A 25,334-nucleotide genomic window follows, 5' to 3' on the forward strand; every position below is an offset into this window, starting at 1 on the left:
TATGGAATGGAAATCAGGGCGACCAGTTTTTAGTTATGTATGTTCTTCTCTACAATTAGTATGACTCTTTATAGCATACTTGGAAGGAACATTTATCAAAATAAATTATTTAATACTTCTTTTTCTCGACTTTTTAAGTTCAAACAGCTTTTAGAAACTTCTAGCAAAATCGGCTCTCTTTAAGTCGATATGCCAATTATATCTTCATCAAAACCATCAACTGGAAACCTGATCAGGCAGTCAAGACATGTTCACTCTCGCCTGATAAAGCAAAAAAAAAAACACTATAACAACATCAAACATAATGTTCCTTTTTCTCTGAAGCACTCGGATTAACATCATCGAACCCTTTCATTTCCATGACTCATAAATCGAAGAACAGTCGAAGTAACAGACGCGCAACAACAACAATGAAAATGTGCGTTCCCAAAAAAGATGCGGGTCATTAAATTCATCATCATTGTCGAATCCATCATATTGTCGAATTGATTCCGAGGCGTGACTTTGGTATTTCATCCTTCGAATCGCCAACTTCGACAGCCCATGGCTTAGTTTTTTCTTGGTCTGTTTTTAGCCGAAAGATTTAGGACTGTGCCTTTTCCAGTATGTTGTCCACCCCAAACTTCTCCCTCTTGTTGTTGTTCTTCTCGTCGTTGTTGTTGTTTTTGTGACTTTTGACCGAATTACAGCAGTCAGTTGGTTTGGTTGATGATTTTGGCTGGTGTTGATTGATCGATGATTGATTGCCGCCACTGGGCGATTTCAGTGGTGCCTTTTATTCATCTTCGTATTTTTGATTCAGCTGATGGCTTTGTGGGAGTTGTGCAACGTCACGAACAGATAAAGTGACCCTCTTTTTAGAGTTGCAGAAATGTTAAACGTATTGTTGTAGCATTTGTGCTATTTGTAAATTTGAACAAGTGGAAAATTGCAGCTTGGAATGTTTCATAAGAGCACTTGAAAGTTTTTGCAACTTGAGGACAAAATACAGTAAAAAAATATGATTATAATTTTTCATTGTGTTCCCTAATATTATTCACACGTTCTTTTGCATATCCACATATTTATTTCAATTTTTATTTACTAATCCAATAACTCACAAAAGCAAAATCATAATAAGTTTAAGTCATGTCAAGAAATGTGAGCATTGATTATGGAAGATGACCAGCAAACATTTCTTTCGTGGCATAATTTGATTGAGATCGTGATATTTTTTTTCATATCAATAAGTGTATTGAGCATTCTCAAACTATTATCTGCTGTCATGTTTCGGCCATTAAATCCTGAAATTTACGGAACCATCACAAGAGATATATAATTTCATGCTTGGTTATTCGAGAAATTCATTGATTTTTTCAGCATACATTCCTTCCAAAATAAAATTTCAGAGAACGAAGGAGTGACAGTTTTCAACCTTTCAAAATTAAGAGTTATTTGTTAATATTTTTTTAAACTTCTCCGGAGCCTGTCTAATTATATGATAAGCTGATGTGAGCTAATGCAGGTATCAGCACGTGTTAAAAGGATAAAAAGTGCTATCAAGTATTCAGTACCATTTTGTGATCTTTGCTAAGATTTAAACTGATAAAGTTTCAAAAAAATATATATTTAGGTTAAAACAAATTTTTTCACATGTGTATTTAAAGCAGTTCCGATTCAACAAAAACTGCCCTTAATCTTAAATTAGTTCGATTGAGAAATGCATTCGACGCCTTTGAAAAATTGTCAGTTTACTCCATTACAATGAAATGAAAACATAGAATTTTGGATCAAGGAAGAGAATTTTAATCCAGCCATATCTTTATGAATAGAGCTGAATCTATAAAACCATAACTCATATAGATCCAAAAATTGAATTTACGTCTTATGGAAACTTTCATCAAAATAGAAAAAATTAGAAAAAAATTAAAAAATATAAGCTCAGAGAACAAGAAACTTGTTCTCTTCCTTTGAACAAAAATAGAGTTTGGATGATACCTTAAAAACGCTTTACTTCGATTTTCATTAACCCTCATCCGTCGCAGAAACTTTTTCCCATTACAGTCCCTGAAGTGTCAATTTGACACTCCTGACAAACCCTAATATATCTCTATTGTTTCTCAACCGATTTTCTACAGAATTTTTAGTTAAGGAAACCTCGTGATGTAATTAAAATATATAAATTCAAATATACTTCGGAAAAAAGACTATAGATCAGCTATGGAATGCTCAAAAAAAATTTTTCTAGGTGTCCAAGAAAACTGTAGTTGGAAGCTGTACATTGCACATTATGCATATATTTTTATTTGTAATTTGTTAAGATCATGATCACAAAAAATGTAAAAAAGAGGTTCAAAACCGAACTTTTCAATCAATGAACCGTCAACATGATATAAGTCACACCAGATAAATTTGAAAAGAGGATCAGAAACGTAATTGACGTAATTACAGCACATTTTATTTATTTAATGTCTTCGAAGGATAATTTCACACAGACTTATTGAGGTAAAAATTGTCTTAACCTATTTTTATACACTTGTTTTGAAATGCTAAAATTAAAAATACTGGCACACTCACTGAAGTAACGGCTGCACGTGTCCATTGGGTTGAAGTATCCATACGTTGTTCGGTGAGCGGGAATCCAAAGGAGCTGTTGAGTTCGAAGTGGGTGTGTAGGGGCGAATAGATGGACATTTTGTAACAACTCACTATTTTCGATGTTGCCACTTGTGATAAGACACCCTTCTACCCTTCCTTCTACGGGACAGCGTTTCCAAGTGTATTAGGTTACATCGGTGTTCGTAAGGTGTTGCAATTTCTGGATTCCATCCTGTTTGCCGTAGAGCGAAGCGAATAAAGGCTCGCTGGACACCTTCGATGGAGTGTTTCGACGAAGAAAGCCAAGCATTGCGTACGCCTTTGCGATTGTGGTGGCAACGTGTGTGTGGAATCTCATCTGACTGTCAAAAATTACACCTAGGTCCTTAATTGTGTCGACCCTTTCCAAAGAGCAATCATTCATAACGAAATAATGGCGGAGCAAGTTGCGTGATCTTGAGAAACTCACTAGTTTACACTTTTCCACATTGACCAACATCCCGTTCAACTTGCACCACCTTAGAACAGCGTCAAGATCATTCTGCAGTAAAATACAGTCAAATGGTGTCGTGATTTGGCGAAAAAGCTTAAAATCGTCTGCGTAAAATAGCTTTTGTGAAGTCAGCTGATAGCACAAATCGTTCACGAACATGATAAATATAAGTGGCCCAAGACCCCCCCACACCAGAAGGTATCACGAAGTTCACAGAACAGACGGAGTTTACTCGGACGTAAGCTGAGCGGGAGTTTAGATACGACTCAAGCCACTTAATAATCCCCAGAAGAAGTCCCAAGTGTCTGAGTTTCTCTATCACAAGTTTACGAGGCACTCGGTCAATGGCTTTAGAGAAATCTATGTAAGCTACATCAACTTGCTGACGTTTTCCGAGCTTTGGCAAAACAAGATTAGTGAATGACATCAGATTGGAGGTGGTTGACCGTTTTCTTATAAATCCGTGTTGAGCATCGTCAATTAATTTAGCGTTGTTTAGGTAATTTGGCACATTTTTGTGTTTTAAGATTTTGAAAATACGAAACACAGAGTTTTTAACAAATTTTAATTTTGTAAAGTATCGCAACGCTTAAGTTATTACAGTACTAGAGTCGGTATGAAATTGACTATCAGGTTAATATAAATATAATACACTAAATCCAGTGCAAAGTTGAATTTGAGTGCAAGCAAATCTGAAAAATAGCAAATTAACAAAAAGTTCAAAAAACAGTTATCTTTGAAAATTCGAAAAAAAATCTGTGTTTCATATAAAGAAATATATATATGATGAAATGTACCAAACTGCATCAACATTCCAATCCTCTTTTCAAAATTTATCTGGTATGACTTAAAAAATTCAGGCTGTTCATTGATTGAAAAATAAAGTGTTTATACCACTTTTCACATTTTTTGTGATTATGGTCTTAAAAATTGAAGAAAACTATATCCTTGTGAACAATGTATAGTTTATTACTTCAGCTTTCTTGGAAACTGAGTGAATTTTCTTACATCAAGACTTACATCAAGATTCCATCAGGTATCCAAAACTATAGATTTTGTAAAAATCGGTTGAGAAATGAGATAGATATGGCGGTTTTGAGCGAAAAGTTACAATAAAGTCTGATTAATGAGATTTTTTCATGGACTTTCAGGGTGCGTCCATAAAAACCAGCAAACATAAAATCGTATTAGAAATGATTGTTCAAATCGTCAACAATGTTAATGCTAACCGCATTTTCTACCAAGTAAGTAAACTATCGTAAAAATAGTTACATAGAGTCGGTATAAATCGGATAAGATATTAAGTCCGCCATGTTTGCAAATTTGCTCTCTCGTGCGGGATACAAATGAGAGAACAACCTTGTTGTATTCTCTGCGACAATGAGAGAAGCAGCAAATATCGTCGTTTGCAATGGTTTGCATGCATTGGGAGCAAAACTTGCGCTATCTCGCATACTTTCGTGATGTACGAATAAGGTGTTGAATATCGTCCAATTTGTATAATTCTTATCGATTTAGTCAGAAGTTAAAAATATATTTTAATAATGCCTTCACTTGGGTAGGTAATTGCTGTTTTTTAGAGTTTACTGTGATGATTCTATAATGTATATGATGCGTATAACAAAGTTTGTTGTGTTAACTGTGATATTAAAAAATTGCGAAACAAATAAATGGTGATGAATTGAATACCAAGAATACTAACGGTGAAATAACTGTCAGCTTCCACAATTTGTGTTTTGTTCTTGTAAACATTCGGATATTTGATTTTTTTCGAAATGACAATAAACTTTTTCGAACTTTATTTATTCCGTTCTTAGGGATTCTTGGAAATTTCAAAGGGGGAGGGAGTGGGGGATGGGGGGGGGGGGGAGGTTGACAAAAGAATAAATTGATATTTGTTCCAGCCTAATCATCCAAAATAAAACACACACTCAATAAACATTTTGTGATAAGTCAATCATCAACGAATGATTTACTAAGCCCTAGTTTTACATGAACGGTAATAAGGCCGGAACAAATATCAATTTCTTCTTATACCACCCTGTGAGGCCAGGCTGGGTCTGGGGAATGGCCCGTGAGAAATCCGGTCGCTTACCTAACGTAAATCCTCACGCGTCACGAAGGATACCGTTTCCACTAGCACCACGCTACACTGCACTGCGCGGACGACTGGACTGGACTGCTGGAGACGGAGTGAGAAGATGTGATCGAAAGAGACGAATACTTTCGTTGGCGCTTCACCGAGGGTTTTTTTTGATGGCATTACAGACGCATTGTGTAATAGCTTATTTACATAAATTCTATGGTATCAATTTTATGTATCCCACACACCCGACCACCCCCCCCCCCCCCCCCACCCCCTATTCGAAATTTTCATAAAACATGATGGGAGAAACAAATTAAGCATGAAGTATTTCATGAAAATTTCAAGAAATTTATCAAATATTCGAAAAATTACACGAGCAAAATACAACTTGTGAAATATTTGAGTTTTATCACCTTTTGAATCCTTGGTTAAATTGAATTTTTCGATAAAAAATAACTTGATTTATAAGTTTTGTGCAATAATATAGTATACAATTTAGTTGCATACAAGCTTTCGTGAAATTTAATCAAATATATTGAACTTTTTAATTTTTTGGTTATCCCCCACCCTCTCGCGATGCTACAACTCCAAGTGACAATTGAATGATAAATAATTTGTTCCAGGCATGTGTAGGCATCATAATGGTATCTAAATGCTAGGGGTTAGGTTCTTAATATTAGTTAATCAAACATTTTACATTTACCACACTTTGGTTTCTTCAGTGTCTGTTACCATGAAAAACACTTTGCAGCTGCTGTTTAGACATAAAATCTATGTTCTCCTAATTTTTATTATAATTGTGCATAAGCCTATTCATTGGACTATTTTTTCCTTAATATGTTTAAACAGAGATTTAAACAGATTTTTGTTTTCAACAGGCAACATGGAAATTTAATTGATTTAGTAGATAAGCAGACAAAAACAGGCTGATTAATTGTGTCGTTTACAAAAAAGATTGCGGCACATAATGATTTTATATTTCTAACTAAACTTGACTAATACTAGCTTGATACTCGACCCTGAGACCATCCTAGATTTCGTAAAGCAAATAGAACAAATTCTCTCTGAACGGATTCTAAACGGTTTTATGGGAAATTTGAAATGAGGGCTACACAACGCTGCAGTCCTCGAGTATAGATCGGACAAAAGCTGTGTACAATGATAACTTTAACGTTTTATAATGCCAAGCATACTATTTAATTTCGGAATTACTGAGTCATAGTGATCTTCAAAGGTAAGTTTTGAGTCCAATATAATACCAAGATCTCTGATTTTATTGGTTCTCTTCACAGGCCCATTTTCTATGGCAACAATTTCCTATGATGCATATTTTTCCCTTGTAAATTAATGTTGCCAGATTGCCCGATTTTATCCGGGTTTGCTCGGATATTTCATACGGAAGTTGGGAAAAGTCCGTTTCGGCCCGGTTGCCCGCATTCCATTAAAAAAAAGCCCGGATTTTGCCCGTAATTTATTCACTGTATGTGCCAAATTATAAAAAAAATCAAATTTTATTGTAAACAATATTTATTTATACGTAAAATTGAAACTTTCCGTATTATATACGGTTTGTTAAATAGGATTAAATCCCTTTCTGCAGATGTGGACTGAATCCATTTACATAAACAGTGACCGAAACAAGAATAGTATGTATGTCAAAGTATGAATGATTGAAAACACTCATAAGTGGTACCGTCAAACGGGGCATCATGCAACAGCGGGGTTCGATGCAACATTTATATAACACTACATTGAATCAATTTTTAATTTAATTTATTGTAATAAAGTTATCTTTTAATGATAACAAAATGATGATGACATAATTTCTCGCATCTTAAGCTAGTTGTCTTAAGTTTTTTTTATTTTTATGTAAAATTAGAAAAATCGAGCAATAAATGTACAAATTTTAACATTTTTTGATGCCGAAAAAAACTTTACCCAGTATGACGGATCGGCTTGATAAAATTACCTACAAACTTCTTACAGGTTTCCTCATGTTATACCAACATTGTTGGTGTAAAAATATTTTTCGAACAATCACCCAATTTTTTTAAATGAATATTTTTAAAATTCAGTTAGGTGTCTGGGGTTAAATGCAACAAAATGCAAATCAAAGAAATACCTTGTAAATCTCGTTTCCATGTGCTGGAATATGAATGTTTTGCATCACGCGTTTGTAAACATTTAAATTTCATTCATCCAAACATTTATTTTCATGATTTCAGCTTGTAGAATTTTTCGTAGCATTATTTAACCCCTAAATGTATGCAGCATCCTTATTTTCAGAAAAAAATGTGAAAATTTGTTTTCACAGACCCAAAAACTACTGCAATTGGTGTTGTCATGCGTAATGGTCTTTAAGGCATCGCAAATATATTAAAAACTATGAATTTTCGTACGTGTTCATAAGATTTTTCATTAAAAACAAAGTTTGTTGCAAGTTACCCCATTTTCTAAGGAGTGTGAAAATCGCATGTTTTTTAAAAATTAAAAAGAACTGAGGAAACCAATAATTTTTTTAACTACGTAAATTTGATACCCCAGCATCCTTAAAACTTTTGATGCATAAAGGATACGATTAACTGTGAACATAAGTTTTTTAGAAGCCATTGAAGTTGAAAATTGTTGCATGTTGCCCCAGTTGACGGTACTATTCTTATTTCGCACTTTTTCCATATTTTTGGTCTTCAACGCTTAATAAAAAAGTAAACTTATTTCTGGTTTATCCGTTGAATAATTTAAAAAAGTTGCAGAAGAAAGTTTTGATGATTTTCAATCATTCAAATTTTAACAAGGAAAACACATAATGGTGCTATACTTGTTTCGCTCACTGTACGTAGTTTAAAAATCAACATGTGGTTGTGAATTCTGTCAAAAGCTTTGCTGAAGCCCGTGTATAAAACTTGGGCAGAATTATGACAGACGCGATCAATAGAAATGATATAATAGGTAACAATTCAAGTGAATAGAGCGTCCTATAACAATTCTTTGTTACTTTTCCGCTATGGGTGTTTTAATTTGATTGTATATTTTTTCATTCACTTTAGCTTCGAAGCGTTTTGGAATGCACGATAAAATGGCTATGCCTCTGTAATTTTTTATATAAGATTTTCCTCCGATTTATATATGAGCACAAGAAATTATTAATTTTATACTGCAGGAAAAATACCTGATTTCAATTATGAGTTAAATAAAAGAAATAATGGCATTCTCATCTCATCTACTAGATTTTTTAATAGAAATGTGAGAGATGTAGATTGAAATTTCGCTCATTTTCAACAAATTTCACTTTATTCTAAGCTTCTATACGTCTATATCTATCTTTCAATTCTTAAATTCTTCTTTCTCAAATAGTATAAAATTTCACCGATATACGGAGATTAACTCCTTTTCAAAAATTTGAAAAATTTATCATTAATGAACTGAATATTTGGTTGATTAAAGTCTCCAGGACGATGACTCATGTTCAAAGCTTGTGAACATTTTGGTAATTTCCGATAAAAGATTTTGGAAATTTTGTTCACTGGCATATTTTCTCGTGCAGTAAACCTACCTAAAAATATGTGTTTCACCAAAGATGCGGTGTAGGTATGGTTCCCTAACGAAAGAACTTGTATTTAACTGGTTCCATAGAATAATTGGAACATAATTGAAGGAGCATAGCTTTGAAAATAAAATTTGCCTTTCCTGAGATCAATTGATATATTAATAATTAGTGGAAAGTGATTGTGATTTTTAAAAACATGATATTTGAAAAACAAGATTTTATAAAACACCTTTGAAACAATTTTACCATCATTTCTTTTAAGAACTTCATTACAATTCTGTATTACGGATTAAAAAAAACGTTCCTACGTGTTCTTAATTTCTATGAATTTAAAAAGTATAATACGTTGAAAACTGAATAAAAAGAAAACAAAAACCAGAAATGTCGTAGAACTGCATTACATAGAAAAATAAAAAAGATTCGAATGCTTGAAAATAGAACAGCTTTTTCCAAATAAAATTAATAACACTTAGAAAAAAACACTTGAACAAACTTTACTTTTAGAATACTGATAAAAGGCTAAAAGATAAATTTGTGCAAAAAAATTAGAATCATTAAAATTGATCAATTATCAATATATTTATATGAGACTTACATATGTGAAGTCTTCATATCAATTATCTATATTTTTTTCAAATTTGTTTCGTACTATTTTTATCGTCAGCTTTTCCTTTCAAAAGTCCTGCTTTTCAATTCTTTAATCCAGTAAGACAAACCAAACCTTCAACCAACAAACAGCATCTAAACAAGGAATCTTAAAAACTCAATCTTTTCCGGTTACGTTTAATTGTGATTAATCGTTGTGCAACGGAAAAGAAACATATGTGGAGCAATATATTAGCCGGAGAAAAATGTTGCTTGTAGCAAAGGAAAAACATCAAAGCTTAATCGAGCTTGGGTGTGGCGCGCGTTTTTCTTCATTATCACAATAATAAAGATGGGACGCATTAGTCGAGGAAGCTCGTTTGGTTTGTTTTGGTTGATTTCTTGTTGCTTTTGAGGGCTTCCGAATTCGTGTATGGATCCAGACAAGTATCCTTCAGACTTTCTGAAGCTAGATTTTGCGGAAAGAACGAGGAATGAAAAATGGCGTGTGAATGAACGACCATTCGAATCAAATAAATAGTTGATGAAATTTAAGAGCAATATAACTGATAATCCAAGTGCTAAGTAAGGAAACTCAAAAATTTAATTCTTCTACCTTGCTATCAATAACATTAGAGTTTAAGTTTCATAACAAAGTTGATTTCTTGGTAAGACGTTACATCGAGAAAACTTTTCCTAGATTTGATATATTTTAAAAACAGCTGACCTCCAATAAATTTGACTCTCAAGAGTAAAGTTTGAACACGCCATCCTCAAACCAGAAAGTTTTCCAAACTTCCTATCTTGTAACATAACAACTTTAAAAATGAAGTCGAACAACGACTCGATAGAATCATGGCAAAGGAAATGTTTTTCCATCCATTGGAAGAAACTTTCCTCCTTGGAGGATTTCTTTCAGGAAAACAGTCGACTGAAAAAAAAAATAAATGAAAAGAACCACACTTCCTGAGGAATTCGTCGAAAAAGATCCCTCGGTATAAATCTTTTCCACATCGCTCGCAATTGTTCTCCCCGGTCGGCTTTGTGTGGAGCCCTTTCTTACTTTCTTGATCCCCATAGCTGGTGGCGTTTGTTTTTGAATGGAAAAGCTGATTTCCGAACACAGGAAAAGTAACAGGACCAAGTTCATTTGAGAGCAGAATGGCGAAAGGATTTCAATGGAGGAAGGAGCAAGACTAAGGAAGCTTTCAACACTTTCGGGATTACCTTCAGACTGAACACAATGGGGCTTTTATTATGAGGTATGGAGTTGGGAAAGCAAAAAATAAGCTGAACGTTACCTCCGGGTTTATTTTATGACTTTATTCGGTGGGTTAGGAATAATAAATCTTGGGGTCAATTGGTTGAGCTTCTTACCATCCCGGATGCTGCTGGTTTAGAAGATTGGAAGAAATTTAATCTCTTTATAAACAACACTTCACGTTTTACATCCCTAGAATTATTGAAGAGATAGAGGTTATAAGAAAACTTTAAGTCGAAATTAAATCTTGTTTCAAAAGCTATGCAATAGCTTTAATCATAAAATGATGGAAAGAGCAGTTTCGAAACAAACGTTTGAAGTAAGGTTGCCAGAATTTTTTCAGCACGTTTCCGAGCCGGACAAATCCGGCCAAGTCCAAATAAAAATCTGGCAAAATCCAGGCATTAAATTCAAAATTTCAAACAAAAATCCGGGTAATATCCGGGAAAATTTTGACAAAACACAGAAATAACTCAACAAAAATCAAGAAAAAAACTAAAAAATATTTTTTTCATCAAAACTTATCGACAGATTTTAAATCGTATTTTAGGCTTCCAAAAAATATTTCATGATTATTCTAATCAGTTTTCAACATTTTCGGTTTAAAATTTTCAATTTGTGAAAGCCCAGCACCGCTTAAAACGATTTTGATAAACTTCGCCTGTTTAAAGATAAATCATTTTGGCATCTTTTGACTTAATTCCAGTTTTACAACAAAAAATACAGTGAATATTGTGGAGCAATTTAAAATTTCTTGTAGCTGTATCTTTTCTTCAGTCATTGTACACTTTTTTTTTTTTTTTTAAATATGTCTTTATTTGTATCAAATCATCATTACACTTATATTACATTATTGCATTAAACTAGGTGTTCAGCTCAATAATGAACTGTTCATAGCCCTATAAGTAACTAGATTATAAAAATTTATTTATAAGATTTAAATTTGCTGAGCGCAATCAAGTTTTTAATGTAGGAGAACATCCTGTAATAGCAAAAATATTTTATAATTAAAACTAAACACTATCTTAAAATAAAACTAAACATAAAGAGAACGAATCTCTGCGATGGAAGACTGCATCGATTTGCCTCTGAAGTTGAAGATGATTTTGTTGGCCATCTCTTCGATCGATTCAATGCCCGCAATCCGATGAAGATCTTCGGTGCTGTGCCAAGGTGGAAGCCGCAAAATCATTTTCAGAACTTTGTTCTGAATCCTCTGGATGGCTTTCTTCCTCGTCGCGCAGCAGCTAGACCAAATCGGAACTGCATACATGATCGCTGGTCGGAAAACTTGTTTGTAGATGAGCATCTTATTTCGCAGACACAACCGGGATTTCCTGTTGATGAGAGAATAAAGAGATTTAGTGTATTTATTACATTTCGATTGAATATCTTCAATGTGATTTTTAAAAGTAAGATTCCGATCAAGTGTAAGTCCCAAGTACTTCACGTGATCAGACCATTCTAATGAAACCCCATTAAAAGTTATGGAATGATTTTCATTAGGTTTTAAAAAATTTGCTCTTGGTTTATGGGGAAATAAAATAAGTTGAGTTTTGGAAGCGTTAGGAGAAATTTTCCACTTTTTCAAGTAATTCAAAAAGGAATTTAAATTTTGTTGCAATCTACTGCGTACCACCCGTAAATTTCGACCTTTGGCTGAAAGCAAAGTGTCATCAGCAAATAATCTTCTACCTTTTCCTTCTGGTACATCAGGAAGATCAGAAGTAAAAATATTATATAAAATTGGCCCAAGTATACTACCCTGAGGGACACCAGCTCTAATGGGTGTCCTTTCAGAGCATGAATTTTGATAGCTTACTTGTAAGGTTCGGCTAGTCAAATAATTTTGAATAATTTTGGTGAGATATACAGGAAAATCAAATCGAGCTAATTTAGCTACTAAACCTTTGTGCCAAACACTGTCAAAAGCTTTTTCAATATCAAGAAGAGCAACGCCAGTTGAATAACCCTCATATTTGCTAGCGTTAATCATATTAGTTACACTCAAAAGTTGATGTGTAGTAGAATGTCCATGACGAAAACCAAATTGTTCATCAGGGAAAATAGAATTCTGATTAATGTGAATCATCATTCTATTCAAAATAACTCTCTCAAATAGTTTACTTAAAGATGGAAGCAAACTAATTGGTCGATAACTTGAAGGCTCTGAAGCACTTTTTCCAGGTTTTAAAATTGGAGTTACTTTGGCATTTTTCCATTTATTGGGAAAATAAGCCAAGTGAAAACATTTATTGAAGATTTTAACTAAAAAATTTAAAGTGCTTTCAGGCAACTTTTTAATAAGAATATAGAAAATCCCATCTTCCCCTGGGGCTTTCATATTTTTAAATTTTTTGCAAATCAATTTAAGTTCATCAATATTTGTCTCACAAGAACTTTCAAATACATTTTGTTTAGAAAGAATATCATCAAATTCAAGGGAAATTTGAGCATCAATTGGACTTACAACGTTTAAATTAAAATCATGAGCAGACTCAAATTGTTGGGCCAATTTTTGAGCTTTTTCTGCATTCGTTAAAAGAAGTTTATCCCCGTCTTTCAAAGTAGGAATTGGCTTCTGGGGCTTTTTCAAAATTTTAGTTAATTTCCAAAATGGCTTTGAGTAGGGTTTTATATCCTCTACTGCTTTAGCAAAATTTTCATTACGAATGAAATTTAAACGACGTTTGATCTCTTTTTGAAGGTCGCAATAAATTAATTTCAAATAAGGATCCCTAGTACGTTGGTGAGTTTTTGTAAATCTCCCTTCAAAAAATTTTTCTGTTCACCGCTACATTGGAAAGGCAAATATGCGGCAACAATTATAATTTTCCCCATAGAAGTTTCTAATTCAATTCCAATTGTTTCTAAGACTTTTGTATTGAAAGAAGGAAGAAGTCTAAATTTGAGACGACTATTGATGACAATAGCTACACCCCCACCTTGTCGATCAAGTCGATCATTTCGTAAAATTTTAAAGAAAGCATTGCTTTTCAAGTTATTGTCTGGCTTTAAAAAAGTTTCAGTGATGGCAGCAATATGTATGTTTTGAGTTTTCAAAAATAAAAAGAATTCATCTTGGTTAGCCAGCAAAGATCTAGCATTCCAATTCATAATATTTAAACATCTATTTGGATCCATGAGGGAATCGTAAAGTCATAATAATTTTGTTAGCATAATTAAAAGAAGTTTGGAAAGCTTCAAACATTGAATTTGCTTTCAACATAAGTTGCATCATTTCCATTAAATTTTGATGCAAAAATTTTAATTTTTCCTCAGTAATCTCACCCAAATCAACAAAATTGTTAGGATCAGAAAATGAAGGAGAAGAACAAGTATTTGAATTTCGGGGATTTTCCCAAGCCTTCGCATGAACGTTGAGACTTGGTTTTTTCCCATTTTTATTAGTTAAACTTGAAGAGGGAATCCTATTTTCAACCACCTCTGAGAACGATAAACAACGAGTCTGGGGCGCAAATTCAGCACAGGTAACATTAAAATCACTTCGGGTATTACCCAGCCGTGATTCCAATGTCGGCCGAGGCTGACCGCGAACAGGCAGGTTGTTTGCCGGCCCGACGTGTGAAGACGAAAAAGAGGAAGGAGGAGAAGAAACTTTTCTGGAAACTTTGGGATTTTTCCTAGAAGCAATAATTTTTGCCCTGATGGGACAATCTAGCGAATTCGAGGAGTGATTACCTGTGCAATTCGCACACTTAAAAAATTCTGTTTTTGGCTTATCACCACCAAAAAGGCATTTAGATTTTTCATGATCGAATGAGCCGCAAAACATGCATCTGGCATTCATTCTACAATTTTTAGTGCCATGACAAAAAGCTTGACAACGACGACATTGCGTAATGTTTTGTAAAAAATTGGTAGAAGATTTACGAAAAGGTTCGAATTTGACTCGACAATGAAACATAAGACGAGCCTTTTCAAGAATTTGCAAATTATTAACCTGATCCTTTTTAAAATGGATCAAATAAAGTTCAGGAGCAAAACCAGCACTACTGGTATTATTCGTGTTGGTTCTTTTCCTCATTTGAATTACTTGAATTGGAGAAAAACCTAACAAAGAATTTAATTCAGCTGTGATCTCATCCGGTGTCTGATCGCCAGTGAGACCACGAAGTACAACTTTAAATGGACGATCACTTCTAGTGTCGTACGTAAAAAATTGGTGTTTTTTATTATTCAAACTAGCTGACCCGGTGTGCTTTGCTACACCTTTCAAAAACGAATGATATTTTCAGAATTAACTCAAATTTTCATTGTTTTGTTGGCATTATTTTAAATCAAATTGTAACATAATTCATAAGCAACCGCTATAAAATGAGAGCTGCAGCTGGAGTATCGGATTGCAATCCAAAAATAACTTAAACTAATATTCTGAATCTTGATCTATAAATTTGTGTTAAAGATCTGATAATTTTAATCTGTTTCCTTAAGCTTCGCCCTAAAAAGGAGGGTCTCAAATAAATCGCACGCAAACAATCCAACTGTTAAAATATGGTTGTTTTTGCCTGATATATTCTGGATTTATGCTAAAAACTGATAAGAGAGCCCCCTCCTGTCCTTCCCTCCTCCCCCCTGCTGAATGAGGGGGGGGGGGGGTGATTTTTAATAATCATACCCATTTTATTCATTCCCAAAAATCTTCTTGTTTCATATATTGTTCCATTGGTTGATAAGTTCTTAAGCTTTACAACAAAATTTATATGGAACCCCCTCCGTTCTTCTCCTCTCTACACTGTTAAGCGTAAGGGTCTATAACAATCGTAGAAACATATTTTGTAATCAAGTACCTTTCCATGCCATATTTGTCTCCATTTGTTGACTTCGTTAGCATTAATTTAGAACTAATGCTAACAAAATTGTATTGGGCTCAATTTGCTCGATCAGCTCTCCAGTTATACTGAAAATTGTAAGGAAGACCGCTTCTCCCCATTTTCATCCACCTTTTCGAAGGATACGAAATATTCATAGAAGCATTTCTCGTACCCAAATATCATTCCATGCCAAATTTGGTTCCATTTGTTGTTGTAGTTCTTGTGCTATGCAATAAAAATTGTATGAAACTTCCCTCCCTCTTTCCTTTCTCCCCGCTGGAAGAAAGAAGGGGTTTCAAACAATCATTAGAACATGTCACGCTCCCAAATAACCGCCCATGCCAAATTTGGTTCCATTTGCTTGATTAGTTTTTGAGTTATGTAAAAAGTTAAAAAGAGAGCCCCTCCCCCCTTTATATCTCCCTACTGGAAAGAGGGAGGGTTCTCAAATAATCATAGAAATATTTCTCGTATCCAAATACCTTCCCATGCCAAATTTGGTTCCATTTGCTTAATTAGTTTATGAGTTATGTAAAAAAATATGAAAGAGACCCCTCCCCCTTTCAACTGTAAAGAGGGAGAGGTCTCAAATAATCATTGACATTTTTTTCGTATAAATATACCTTCCCATGCCAAATTTGGTTCCAATATCTTGAATAGTTTTCGAGTTATATGAAAAATTGTAAGGTAGCCCCCCTCCCCCCTTTCTATCGCCCCACTGAGAGGAGGGAGGGGTACCTTATATTCATTGAAATATTCTCCGTTCCCACATACCGCCTCATGCCAAATTTGATACCATTTGCTTGATTGGTTCTCGAGTTATGCCAAAAGTTGTCTTAATTTTGGGAGGCCCCTCCCTCCCTTCATGAGAGAGGGAGGGGTCTCAAACCACAATAGGAACCTTCCCCGGCCTCCAATACCCCCACCTGCCAAGTTTCACGCAAATCGGTTCAGTAGTTTCCGAGTCTATAGGGAACAGACAGACAGACAGACAGACAGACAGACAGACAGACAGACAGAAATTCATTTTTATATATATAGATAATTTAAAACCTTTTGAAAATCATTAAAAGATTCCGCCAATATACGAGCAGTTCCCCTTCGACCGATCTGAAAAGAAATCTTCACATCCTTGACGGAAGTGACGATTTCTTTTCGAAAGGAATTGAAGTCAGGAATCGTGACCGTTATTGGTGGAATCTTTTCGTTTTTAAGAGTATAAGAAGAAGAAGGTTTCTTAGTACTCTTATCAGAATTAAATATGAATATTTCCTCATCAACGATGTTATGAAGGACATCGAATGAATTGGAAATTTCAACTTTTTTGGCAGATGGCCCTGGATTAGGTTCAGCAATCCGTTTTCTTCCGGCCCTTGAGCCGGCCGAAGACTTCCCCATGCTGGAAAGAAAAGAGAAAATATGAATAAAAGAAAATGAAAATAATTTTAGCACTGAAAAGTGCTGATTGAAATACAGGTAAGGAAAAAATAAATAATGTAAAATGTTCCTGCAGGTACACAGCAACGATACGATGCTCCGGCGTACGTGTTGACGGCTCAACGGTACAGATGGAAGTGGTCATTGTACACTTGTACAGTCTTTAGATATAGTGGAGCGTTAGTTCGATAGCGGAATTGAAATGTGTACAGTTTCATGAAAAAATAACATCAAAAAGAGAGATGGCAGCTTGTCAATGCTCTTTTGAACGCCACTATAGCTTTATTCCAAAAAGTTACATCGACAAGTTTTAGCAATAATCAAACCTCACATAAACATTGCAGTTAAATTTATTGAGCTAAATATTGAAGCTGATTGAACAAAATTGAAGTATTTGTACCCATACATTTTTGGTAAAAAAAAACAGCTGTGTCAATTTTATTTCAATGCCAAGGAACAATGAAAAATTTACCGGAAATACCGGTTTTTCACCGTCTCAATAGCCGGTATTTCCGGTTTTGAAAAATGAAGCGTTTTACCGGTTTCGGTAAAAAAAAGACCACCCTACATGTACGTCATTAACAGGTTGGATTTAGGATACATTAATTATTTAATGATTTAATTATTGGAACAAAAATTTTCCAATTGATCTGAGAAACCATTAAGCACATTAGGAAAAAAATGAGGAAGGATTTTGAATGAATTGAAAATACGCTTACCAAGTTCTCGAAGCTTTCTATCAGGCAGCGGAAAAAAAGCTCTACAATACCCAATTCTTAAATGCTTTGTTTTGATTCAAAACTCATCAATGATATTTTGTTTTCAGAATTTTTAGTATTGTTTACTTGAGTCAATTTGAACTTTCAGGTTTGTATGGGAAAATTGAATATTTGGAACTTAAAAAATCATGTTTGTTTCTTTTGTGGAACCGAGCCTGGAAATGATTTTTGAGCCAATTTATAAATTATTTAAAGAAAAAAATTCAATTGACATCACTGCTGGTGTCTTGCGAAGTTTTGCATAAGTTGTAGTCCTACAATACTTCGCTAGGCACCCAGAAGTGATGTCAAATGAATTTATTGTTTTTCAATGCCAAAAAACTGTTAAACGGCTAATAACTTTTTTGCCTTATAAGATACGAAGTTACGGTCTTGAACAAAGTTGTTCAGCGGAAATTTTCTTTAAATAATTTATTTTTCGCTAAAAAATCATCTGCAGGCTCGGTTCCACAATAGAAACAAAAATGATTTTTCAAGTAAAAAATATTCAATTTTCCCTTACAAACACAAATGCTTATATTTACTCATGTAAACGTTGCTTAAAAATTTTGAAAAAAAATCATGGACGAGTTTTGAAACAAAACGAAGCTTTTTAAATTGAAGAGATTGAGAAATTCAATTTTACTTCAAATAATAATAAGACTCTGTCTTATACCCAAGGACCTTCAAAATACGATTCTTTAGAATTTTATGTCTTGAATTTAATCAATATTCAACCCATCTTGCAACAGTAAAAAGTCCCGAAGAATGAAAAACTAATGTTTTCAAAACTTTGAAATTTATAAAAAAAAATTGATTCATCAAATGATTTACGATTGTAGAATTGAAAAAAAGATTTTCATACAAAATGTTATAGGGTTTTATTATAAAAAAAATGTTTCCCACTTTTCTTTAAAATATAATCATTTATATTTCAAGCTTACTTAGTGTAAAAAATTCATGAGCCAATATTTGGAAAATTTTCAAGCTCCTAAAATTTTTCGAATATTTTCTATATTGTTTCAAAAGTTTTCAAGAGTATTGAAAAACAATCAAATATTTAAGCGCTTTTGAGTTTGTGGACATATCAACAAGGGAAAGGAGAATGAACTATTTAAAAATCAAGTGTATCAAGTGAATAATCAATAATGGAGTAATATGGTCCGGATTCTTTCAACTCTAAGAAAATAAAATAGTCTGATTGCTGATTCCAGTGGAGGATCGTTGATTCCACAGTGAAAAATATCCAAGCTAAGTATTCTTTTTCATTAAATGTTTCAATTTGAACTGCAAATTTAAAGAAACTGTCTATTTTTATCTTTAATCGAATAATATTCATCCTTTTAAAATTGCATATTAAAGCAGGTTTACTTTTCATCGAATTTTTTCGGTATATCGTTGCGTTTGGGGTGCAATTTGTTTCCCTTTTTCAGTACTGCCTTTTTCAAAAACAATTTTGAGAAATTAAAAAGCTATCATAGATGAATCCTCATTACAATCCTCATTTTAAATTTCTAGAAATTTATAAAATACAGTTCATTTTTCAAAAATCGTGAAAAACTTAAACTATTTTGTATCAAAATTACTAGTTATTGTTGATAGAGAACGATACTTTGAAATTGCTAAATATTCCAAGCGAGTGTTTTCAGCCTTTACTTACTTCATATGATGTGAAGATAGCACAAGGCAACAAATTTTACATTTTTCCGAGGTGCAAAGAACTTAAGAACTGAATAATGACGAATTTGCAATCAGTTTTTTCGTAGCAGCTCTTTCAAAATAACTTTGAAAAATGGGTACAAATTCATTTAATCAACAAGTGCACTTTTTTCGTAAAATACGGCAATTTCAATAAAAAATTTCACAAATTTTGACCCAATTAAATCTTTAATATTTCTTAAACCGTATGTCCAATCGTTTTGTTGTCTTCAACAAACTTCTAAATGGATTAAAATCATTAATAATGGATAATCGAAGACTTTCAGCAGCGGTGTCAGAAATAGTTGCAATGCTTACTTTCTGAAAATACTAGAATTTATTATTTTCAAATTTGTAGGTAAAGCAAAACAAATTTTAATAACTTTGAGTTTGACTGTTCAATTTTTAAAATTAATGCAAACGCTGAATATATTAACTTGAATTGCCGGAAAAATCGAAAATGTGTTAAAAAGTATTGATTATTCAAAACATTACGTTGTGCTCTTTAAACAATAAAGTTCTGAAGATTTTTTTAAATGTGAGGGTAAGGACAGCAAAGAATCAAAGAGTTTTCGAAAAGGCAAGAATCATAGAAAAACAATTTGGAAAAAAATGTGTCAAAATATTATAATATATTTCATTTATATTTTAAATTAAATTCCGTCTTCAACCATTTAAGACCTTTTGCAAATTCCTTGCTACAACAAGGATCACGGTTAGGAAAAGAGCTAGGTTATCAAGGGAGAAATTTGAATGGTACTGATTTGCCTTCAATATTTTACTCGATCCATTTTTATTGGACATTTATCAAATACCTCATATGTATAGAAGTTTCCTTAGGAAATGTCTAGGAGCATAGGGGGAGTGTAAGAAAATCATGATCGTACCATTTACCAAAATGGATCCTGATTTCTACCTTTCACAAACTAACACAACTCCTTCACGACAAACATAGTACATACACTTTCTGTGGATTGGTGGTTTTAGCATTTGTAAGATGCTAGTTATCATATCCTCGAAAGATGTATGCTTAGAGTTATGAAAAATGAATCTCTTCGAGGAAAAATCAAGATCCTGTATGTGTTTGTGTTCGTTATTTGATCGTGGAACTTGTTCTGCTTATGTTCCGAGTTGTTTGTAGGGGAGGAGGGGAAAAAGACACCGGTCTTGATAGCAAAGCAGCTTCAAGCTGTAATTTATTGAGTTTTGGTTAGATGACATAATTTTAGTTTATATAATAATAATTTGACTTACAAAATCAGTGTTTCGAATCAATTTCCCTACAACCGGAACGATTCTAGGCAAAGCTGACCAAGGCTGCTAATGAAAGAAAGCGTTAGCATGAACCGTTTTGCATGCAACGGGAGTTGCTAACCTGATAGTGTAACACGGCTTGATAGAGCAAAGTTTGCGGAACTTGGCTGGAGGAGCCGGAACTATTCACGAGCTGTTACTCGGACGCGGCTTGAGAAGGCTAAGTTCGATAAACTTGGCTGGATGAGCCGAAACGATTCACGAGCTGCTGAGAAGGATAAAAGTTAGCAGTTAGCATGATCGTTCAGCATGTAGCGACATTCTAGTTAACCTGTTACTCGGATGCGGCTTGAGAAGGCTAAGTTCTATGAACTAGGCTGGAAGAGCCGGAACAATATTCGAGCTAGAAGGCGCTGGATGGAACACTTTGTTGCTTAGCACAGTACTATACTATGCTCTACACTTGGCCGGATGGATCCGAAAAGGAATTACTGAAAACTAGCTAGTGATGCGTAGAAAGATTGAGGTTAGCACAACACAACATTTTCGTGTAGGGCAGGATTCACAAACCTGTTTACGTGCCACTATCTGGTTATTGTTCGTTTGTTTCACTGCACTTGGTTCGGCACTAGTTTTAGCTTAGGTTAGGTAGTTTTCTCCAATTGTAATTTAAATAGGTAGGTATAGTTTTAATCGCGAAAGATAGAAATAAAGCTATCTGTTTGACTCTTCTTGAATGGATGGTGTAAGTTTTTTCCCGGAACTCGTAGCTGTCAAACGGGAAAGCGTCACGGCTGGCCGCTGAACTGAAGTTTTATTTTTGGCGTCAAAAATGTCGCGCCGCTTCAAAGTTGGCAGTGCTCCCAGTTGCCAACAGCCTCCCCCCCGTAACACTGGTCAGGATGATCCCGGGTTACCCTTAGTCGCAACTTCAAATACAGCTAACTTTGAGACCTCAGCCCCAACGTCAAGTACAGCTAACTTAGAGACCGATTGCCTAGTGAGCCCCCTATGAGTTTGAACAATCGCCTTTCTTACACGCCCATCTTGCCCTGGAATGACCTCATTAACACGTCCGCGGACCCAACCATTTCTTCTAGCCTCATCCACAATGATCACCAAGTCTCCTACGCAAATCGGTCGAGTTTCACTCTGCCATTTTGTACGCCGAGTCAAATCCGGCAAGTATTCACGAATCCATCGACGCCAGAAAGTGTCCACTTGAGTTTGTATTTGGTGCCAAGTATTTTTCAGCGCCAATTTTTCGTCTACTTGCTCTACAGTCGGCTGCTTGATACCGTTGGAGCTTCCGATTAACAGATGGTTAGGAGTAAGAGCTTCTTGTTCCGCTGCCTCAATCGGGAGGTACGTAAGCGGTCTGGAATTCACTATTCCTTCAGCCTCGACTGCTAGAGTCCACAGACCCTCATCGCTCAGTTTTCGACACGCGTTCACGCTCGTCTCCATCGCCTTCTTCACCGAACGAACCATGCGCTCCCAAGCGCCGCCCATGTGTGGTGTGCCGGGTGGTATAAACACCCATTTCGTTGCAGTGTTGGTGAACGTAGATGCCAGTCCTTCTTCGATGTTGGAAACTTGTCTCTGCAGCACATTGTCGGCTCCCCGGAAGTTTGTGCCGTTGTCTGAATAGAATTCTAATGGTGATCCTCGCCTACCAACAAACCTCCGGACCGCCATAATACACGACTCCGTACTTAGGTTGAATACTACTTCGACGTGGACAGCGCGCACTGTCAAACAGGTAAATAGCGCGATCCACCGTTTAACCGAGCTCCTACCAACTTTAACCTGGAGTGGACCAAACAGGTCCAACCCGACGAAAGTGAACGGTCGTGTGCACGTTGCTAATCTCGCCGCTGGTAAAGGAGCCATCCTTGGAATTTGAGGTCGAGCGTTGTTGATTTTGCAGAACTGACAACGCTTCACAATCTGCTTCACGCGGGATCGTACTTGTGGTATATGGTAAACCTGACGTAATTCGTTCACCACGGTTTCAAAATTAGCGTGATGGAACTTGCGGTGATAAAAATCGATGATCAAATCGCTGACACGGTGTTGTTTTGATAGAATCACTGGATACTTAATGCAGTTGTCCACATTAGCCGCCGCTCCAATCCGCCCGTCGACTCGTAGAACTTGGTGTTCGTCCAGGTAAGGTGACAACTTGTAAAGTTTGCTGCCTCTTCCTACGGCGACCTGCTTTTCATTCGGCTCGCTGATTCGTGCCAGTAGCTGGTGTACCTCGTCTGGAAAAGCTTCTCTTTGAACCATTCGGAATAGGTAATCTTCGGCGAGCCTCAACTCGGATTGCGTGGGATACAAACTGCTGACCTTGCAACGTGTTTTCTTACAGTTATTGAAATATCGGAATACGTAGGCCATTGCTCTGGTCAGTCTCTCCCATTTAGAAAATCTGGATACATCAACCAGCGGCTCTGGAATTTCTAAACTTTGATGGACCCCACAGATTTTTTGTTCTTCTACCGTAGGTTGTATTGACTTGGGATGCGGCCACCCTGTTTCTTCCATTTTCAAGAATTCCGGTCCGTTGAACCATGGACCATCCACGTCCAGTTGGCCACCTTGTCCCCATTTTGTGGCCAGGTCAGCAACGTTCATCTTCGTTGAGATCCATCGCCAATCAGCGATAGAAGTGGTAGATAATATTTCAGATACTCGACATGCCACAAACGACGAATATCTTCGATGGTCCGAGCGTATCCAGGCTAGTACTGTACTCGAATCCGACCAAAATACCGTACGATGTATTTGCAATGTATGGCCTTCTTTAATAAATGTTTCTAGTCGCGCAGCTAATACAGCAGCTTGGAGTTCAAGCCGGGGAATCGACCAATGTCGTAGAGGAGCTACCTTTGTCTTTGACGCAACTAAAGTGCACTTATATTCCTTGCTATTGATGGAAATACGAAAATACGCTACGGCTGCGTAAGCATCTTCGCTTGCGTCGGCAAATATATGCAGTTCAAGATTATTGTAGAGTGTTTCAGTAGCATCTAGATAGTAGCATCTTGGAACCTGGAGGACTGCTATAAGTGGGAACTGATCTATCCATCTGGTCCATTTTTCGAATACTTGGTCGTCGATTTCTTCATCCCATTGAGTACCGGCTCTCCAAATATCTTGGAGAAGTATTTTGCCTTGAACGACAAAGGCCGCTAGAAGACCGAGAGGGTCGAATACACTCATTAAGCACTTCAGTACTTGTCGTTTCGTTGGCCGCATTCTGTTTGAAATTATGTCGTTTATTTGTGGCTGAAAGTTGGTGGAATATGCCAGAGTATCTTCATTGGGAAGCCAGTGCATTCCAAGAACCCTCTCGATGATGCCGTGCTGTGTGTTTAGTTCTTTGGGATTAGGATCTGTTGCCTCTCCAAGTCCTTGGAGTATTTTCACGCTATTGGATCTCCAACCACGAATGTTGAAACCTCCTCGCGCGTGAATGGCCTTGACTTCTCGAGCAACTCGTTGAGCTTCTTCCTCTGTCCCAAAGCTATCGACGTAGTCGTCCACGTAATGGCAGTCGATGATTCCTTCAACAGCTCGAGGATAGACATCCGCAAACTCTCGTGCGTTCTTATTCTTTATGAATTGAGCAGATGCTGGGGAGCAAGTTGAACCGAAAGTGGCCACCTGCATAACAAAAACGTCGAAAACTTTATTTGGATTGGTCCGCCAGAGAAAACGCTGAGCTTGCTGATCTTCTGGACGAATACAGATTTGGTGGAACATCTCGGATATATCACCAGAGACTGCCACAGCATATTGTCGGAAACGGAAGAGGACCCAGGGTAGTGTTGTTAGTTGATCTGGTCCTTTCAAAAGCATGCTGTTCAACGAGACACCTTTAACCGTAGCAGCTGCGTCCCACACCATGCGAATCTTCTCCGGCTTTTTGGGGTTTACTACAACGCCGAGTGGTAGGTACCAGGTTTTCCGAGGATCCGAGTTTCTGATTTCACCTTCGGTGGCGAGACGGGCATATCCTTTCATCTGGTATTCTTCTATTTGCTTAGTAACGTTTTCCATCATCTTTGGGTTTCGTTTAAGCTTACGTTCTAAACACTCGAAACGTTTTTCAGCCATAAAACGGCTGTCAGGAAACTCATAATAATCGGACTTCCAAAGTAAGGCAGTTTGGAATCTATCACCTTGGCGACTTGTGTGCTCTTCAAGGATTCTCTTGGCCCGTTTATCGTTCTCAGATTCTAGAATGGCTGTCCCGGTTATCCCCACGTCTTCTAAAGCAAAATAGTTCCGAACAGCTGTGTGCAATGCATCATCACCAGAGCAACTACAACGGTGCACGTACAAAGATGTATCTTGGTATCCTGTTCCTCCGTAGACACACCATCCCAACCTTGTTTTAGTAGCTATTGGGTCTTGCGGCTGACCTTCTTTTGTACGAAGCGGAACGGTCAAATGAAGGTTGTTAACCCCTATCAAAACACGAGGAACTGCATTCCTGTAGCTCGCTATCGGAAGTCCTCGTAGATGCCGAAATGAAGCCGACAATGTCCCAAAGTCTAGTGTTTGTGGGGTAAGAGCTAATTCTTTGACTGTGCGAGTATCTAGTAGTTTATGATGCCGTTGATCGGTTCCGGATATCTGAAGCTCAATCACCTTGGAGCCATGTTCCGTTCTCGTCTTATTGCCCGTCCATTTCAAACAGAGTGTTCGTGGTTGTCCTTGCAAACCGAGTTCATCAAAGCAGTTAGCACTACGCAGCGCTACGGCAGCGATCATGGAATTCGAAATGTATAG

The 25,334-nt window shown here is 36.0% G+C and overlaps 2 protein-coding genes across 3 annotated transcripts in view; both read right to left on the reverse strand.

The window, feature by feature from the left end:
• LOC129742336 (uncharacterized) overlaps positions 1-25,334 on the reverse strand; it is a 390,821-nt gene that overhangs the window by 298,623 nt on the left and 66,864 nt on the right. The gene's annotated exons all lie outside the window — the stretch shown is intronic.
• Positions 584-25,316, reverse strand: LOC129742125 (uncharacterized). Its single transcript, XM_055733969.1, has 2 exons — positions 21,570-25,316; positions 584-718 (listed from the first exon to the last, which is right to left on the reverse strand). Exons 1-2 carry the CDS (start codon positions 25,314-25,316, stop codon positions 584-586), a joined length of 3,882 nt encoding a protein of 1,293 aa, XP_055589944.1.

This window comes from Uranotaenia lowii, chromosome 2, assembly GCF_029784155.1.
Source record: "Uranotaenia lowii strain MFRU-FL chromosome 2, ASM2978415v1, whole genome shotgun sequence".
Lineage (NCBI taxonomy): Eukaryota > Metazoa > Arthropoda > Insecta > Diptera > Culicidae > Uranotaenia > Uranotaenia lowii.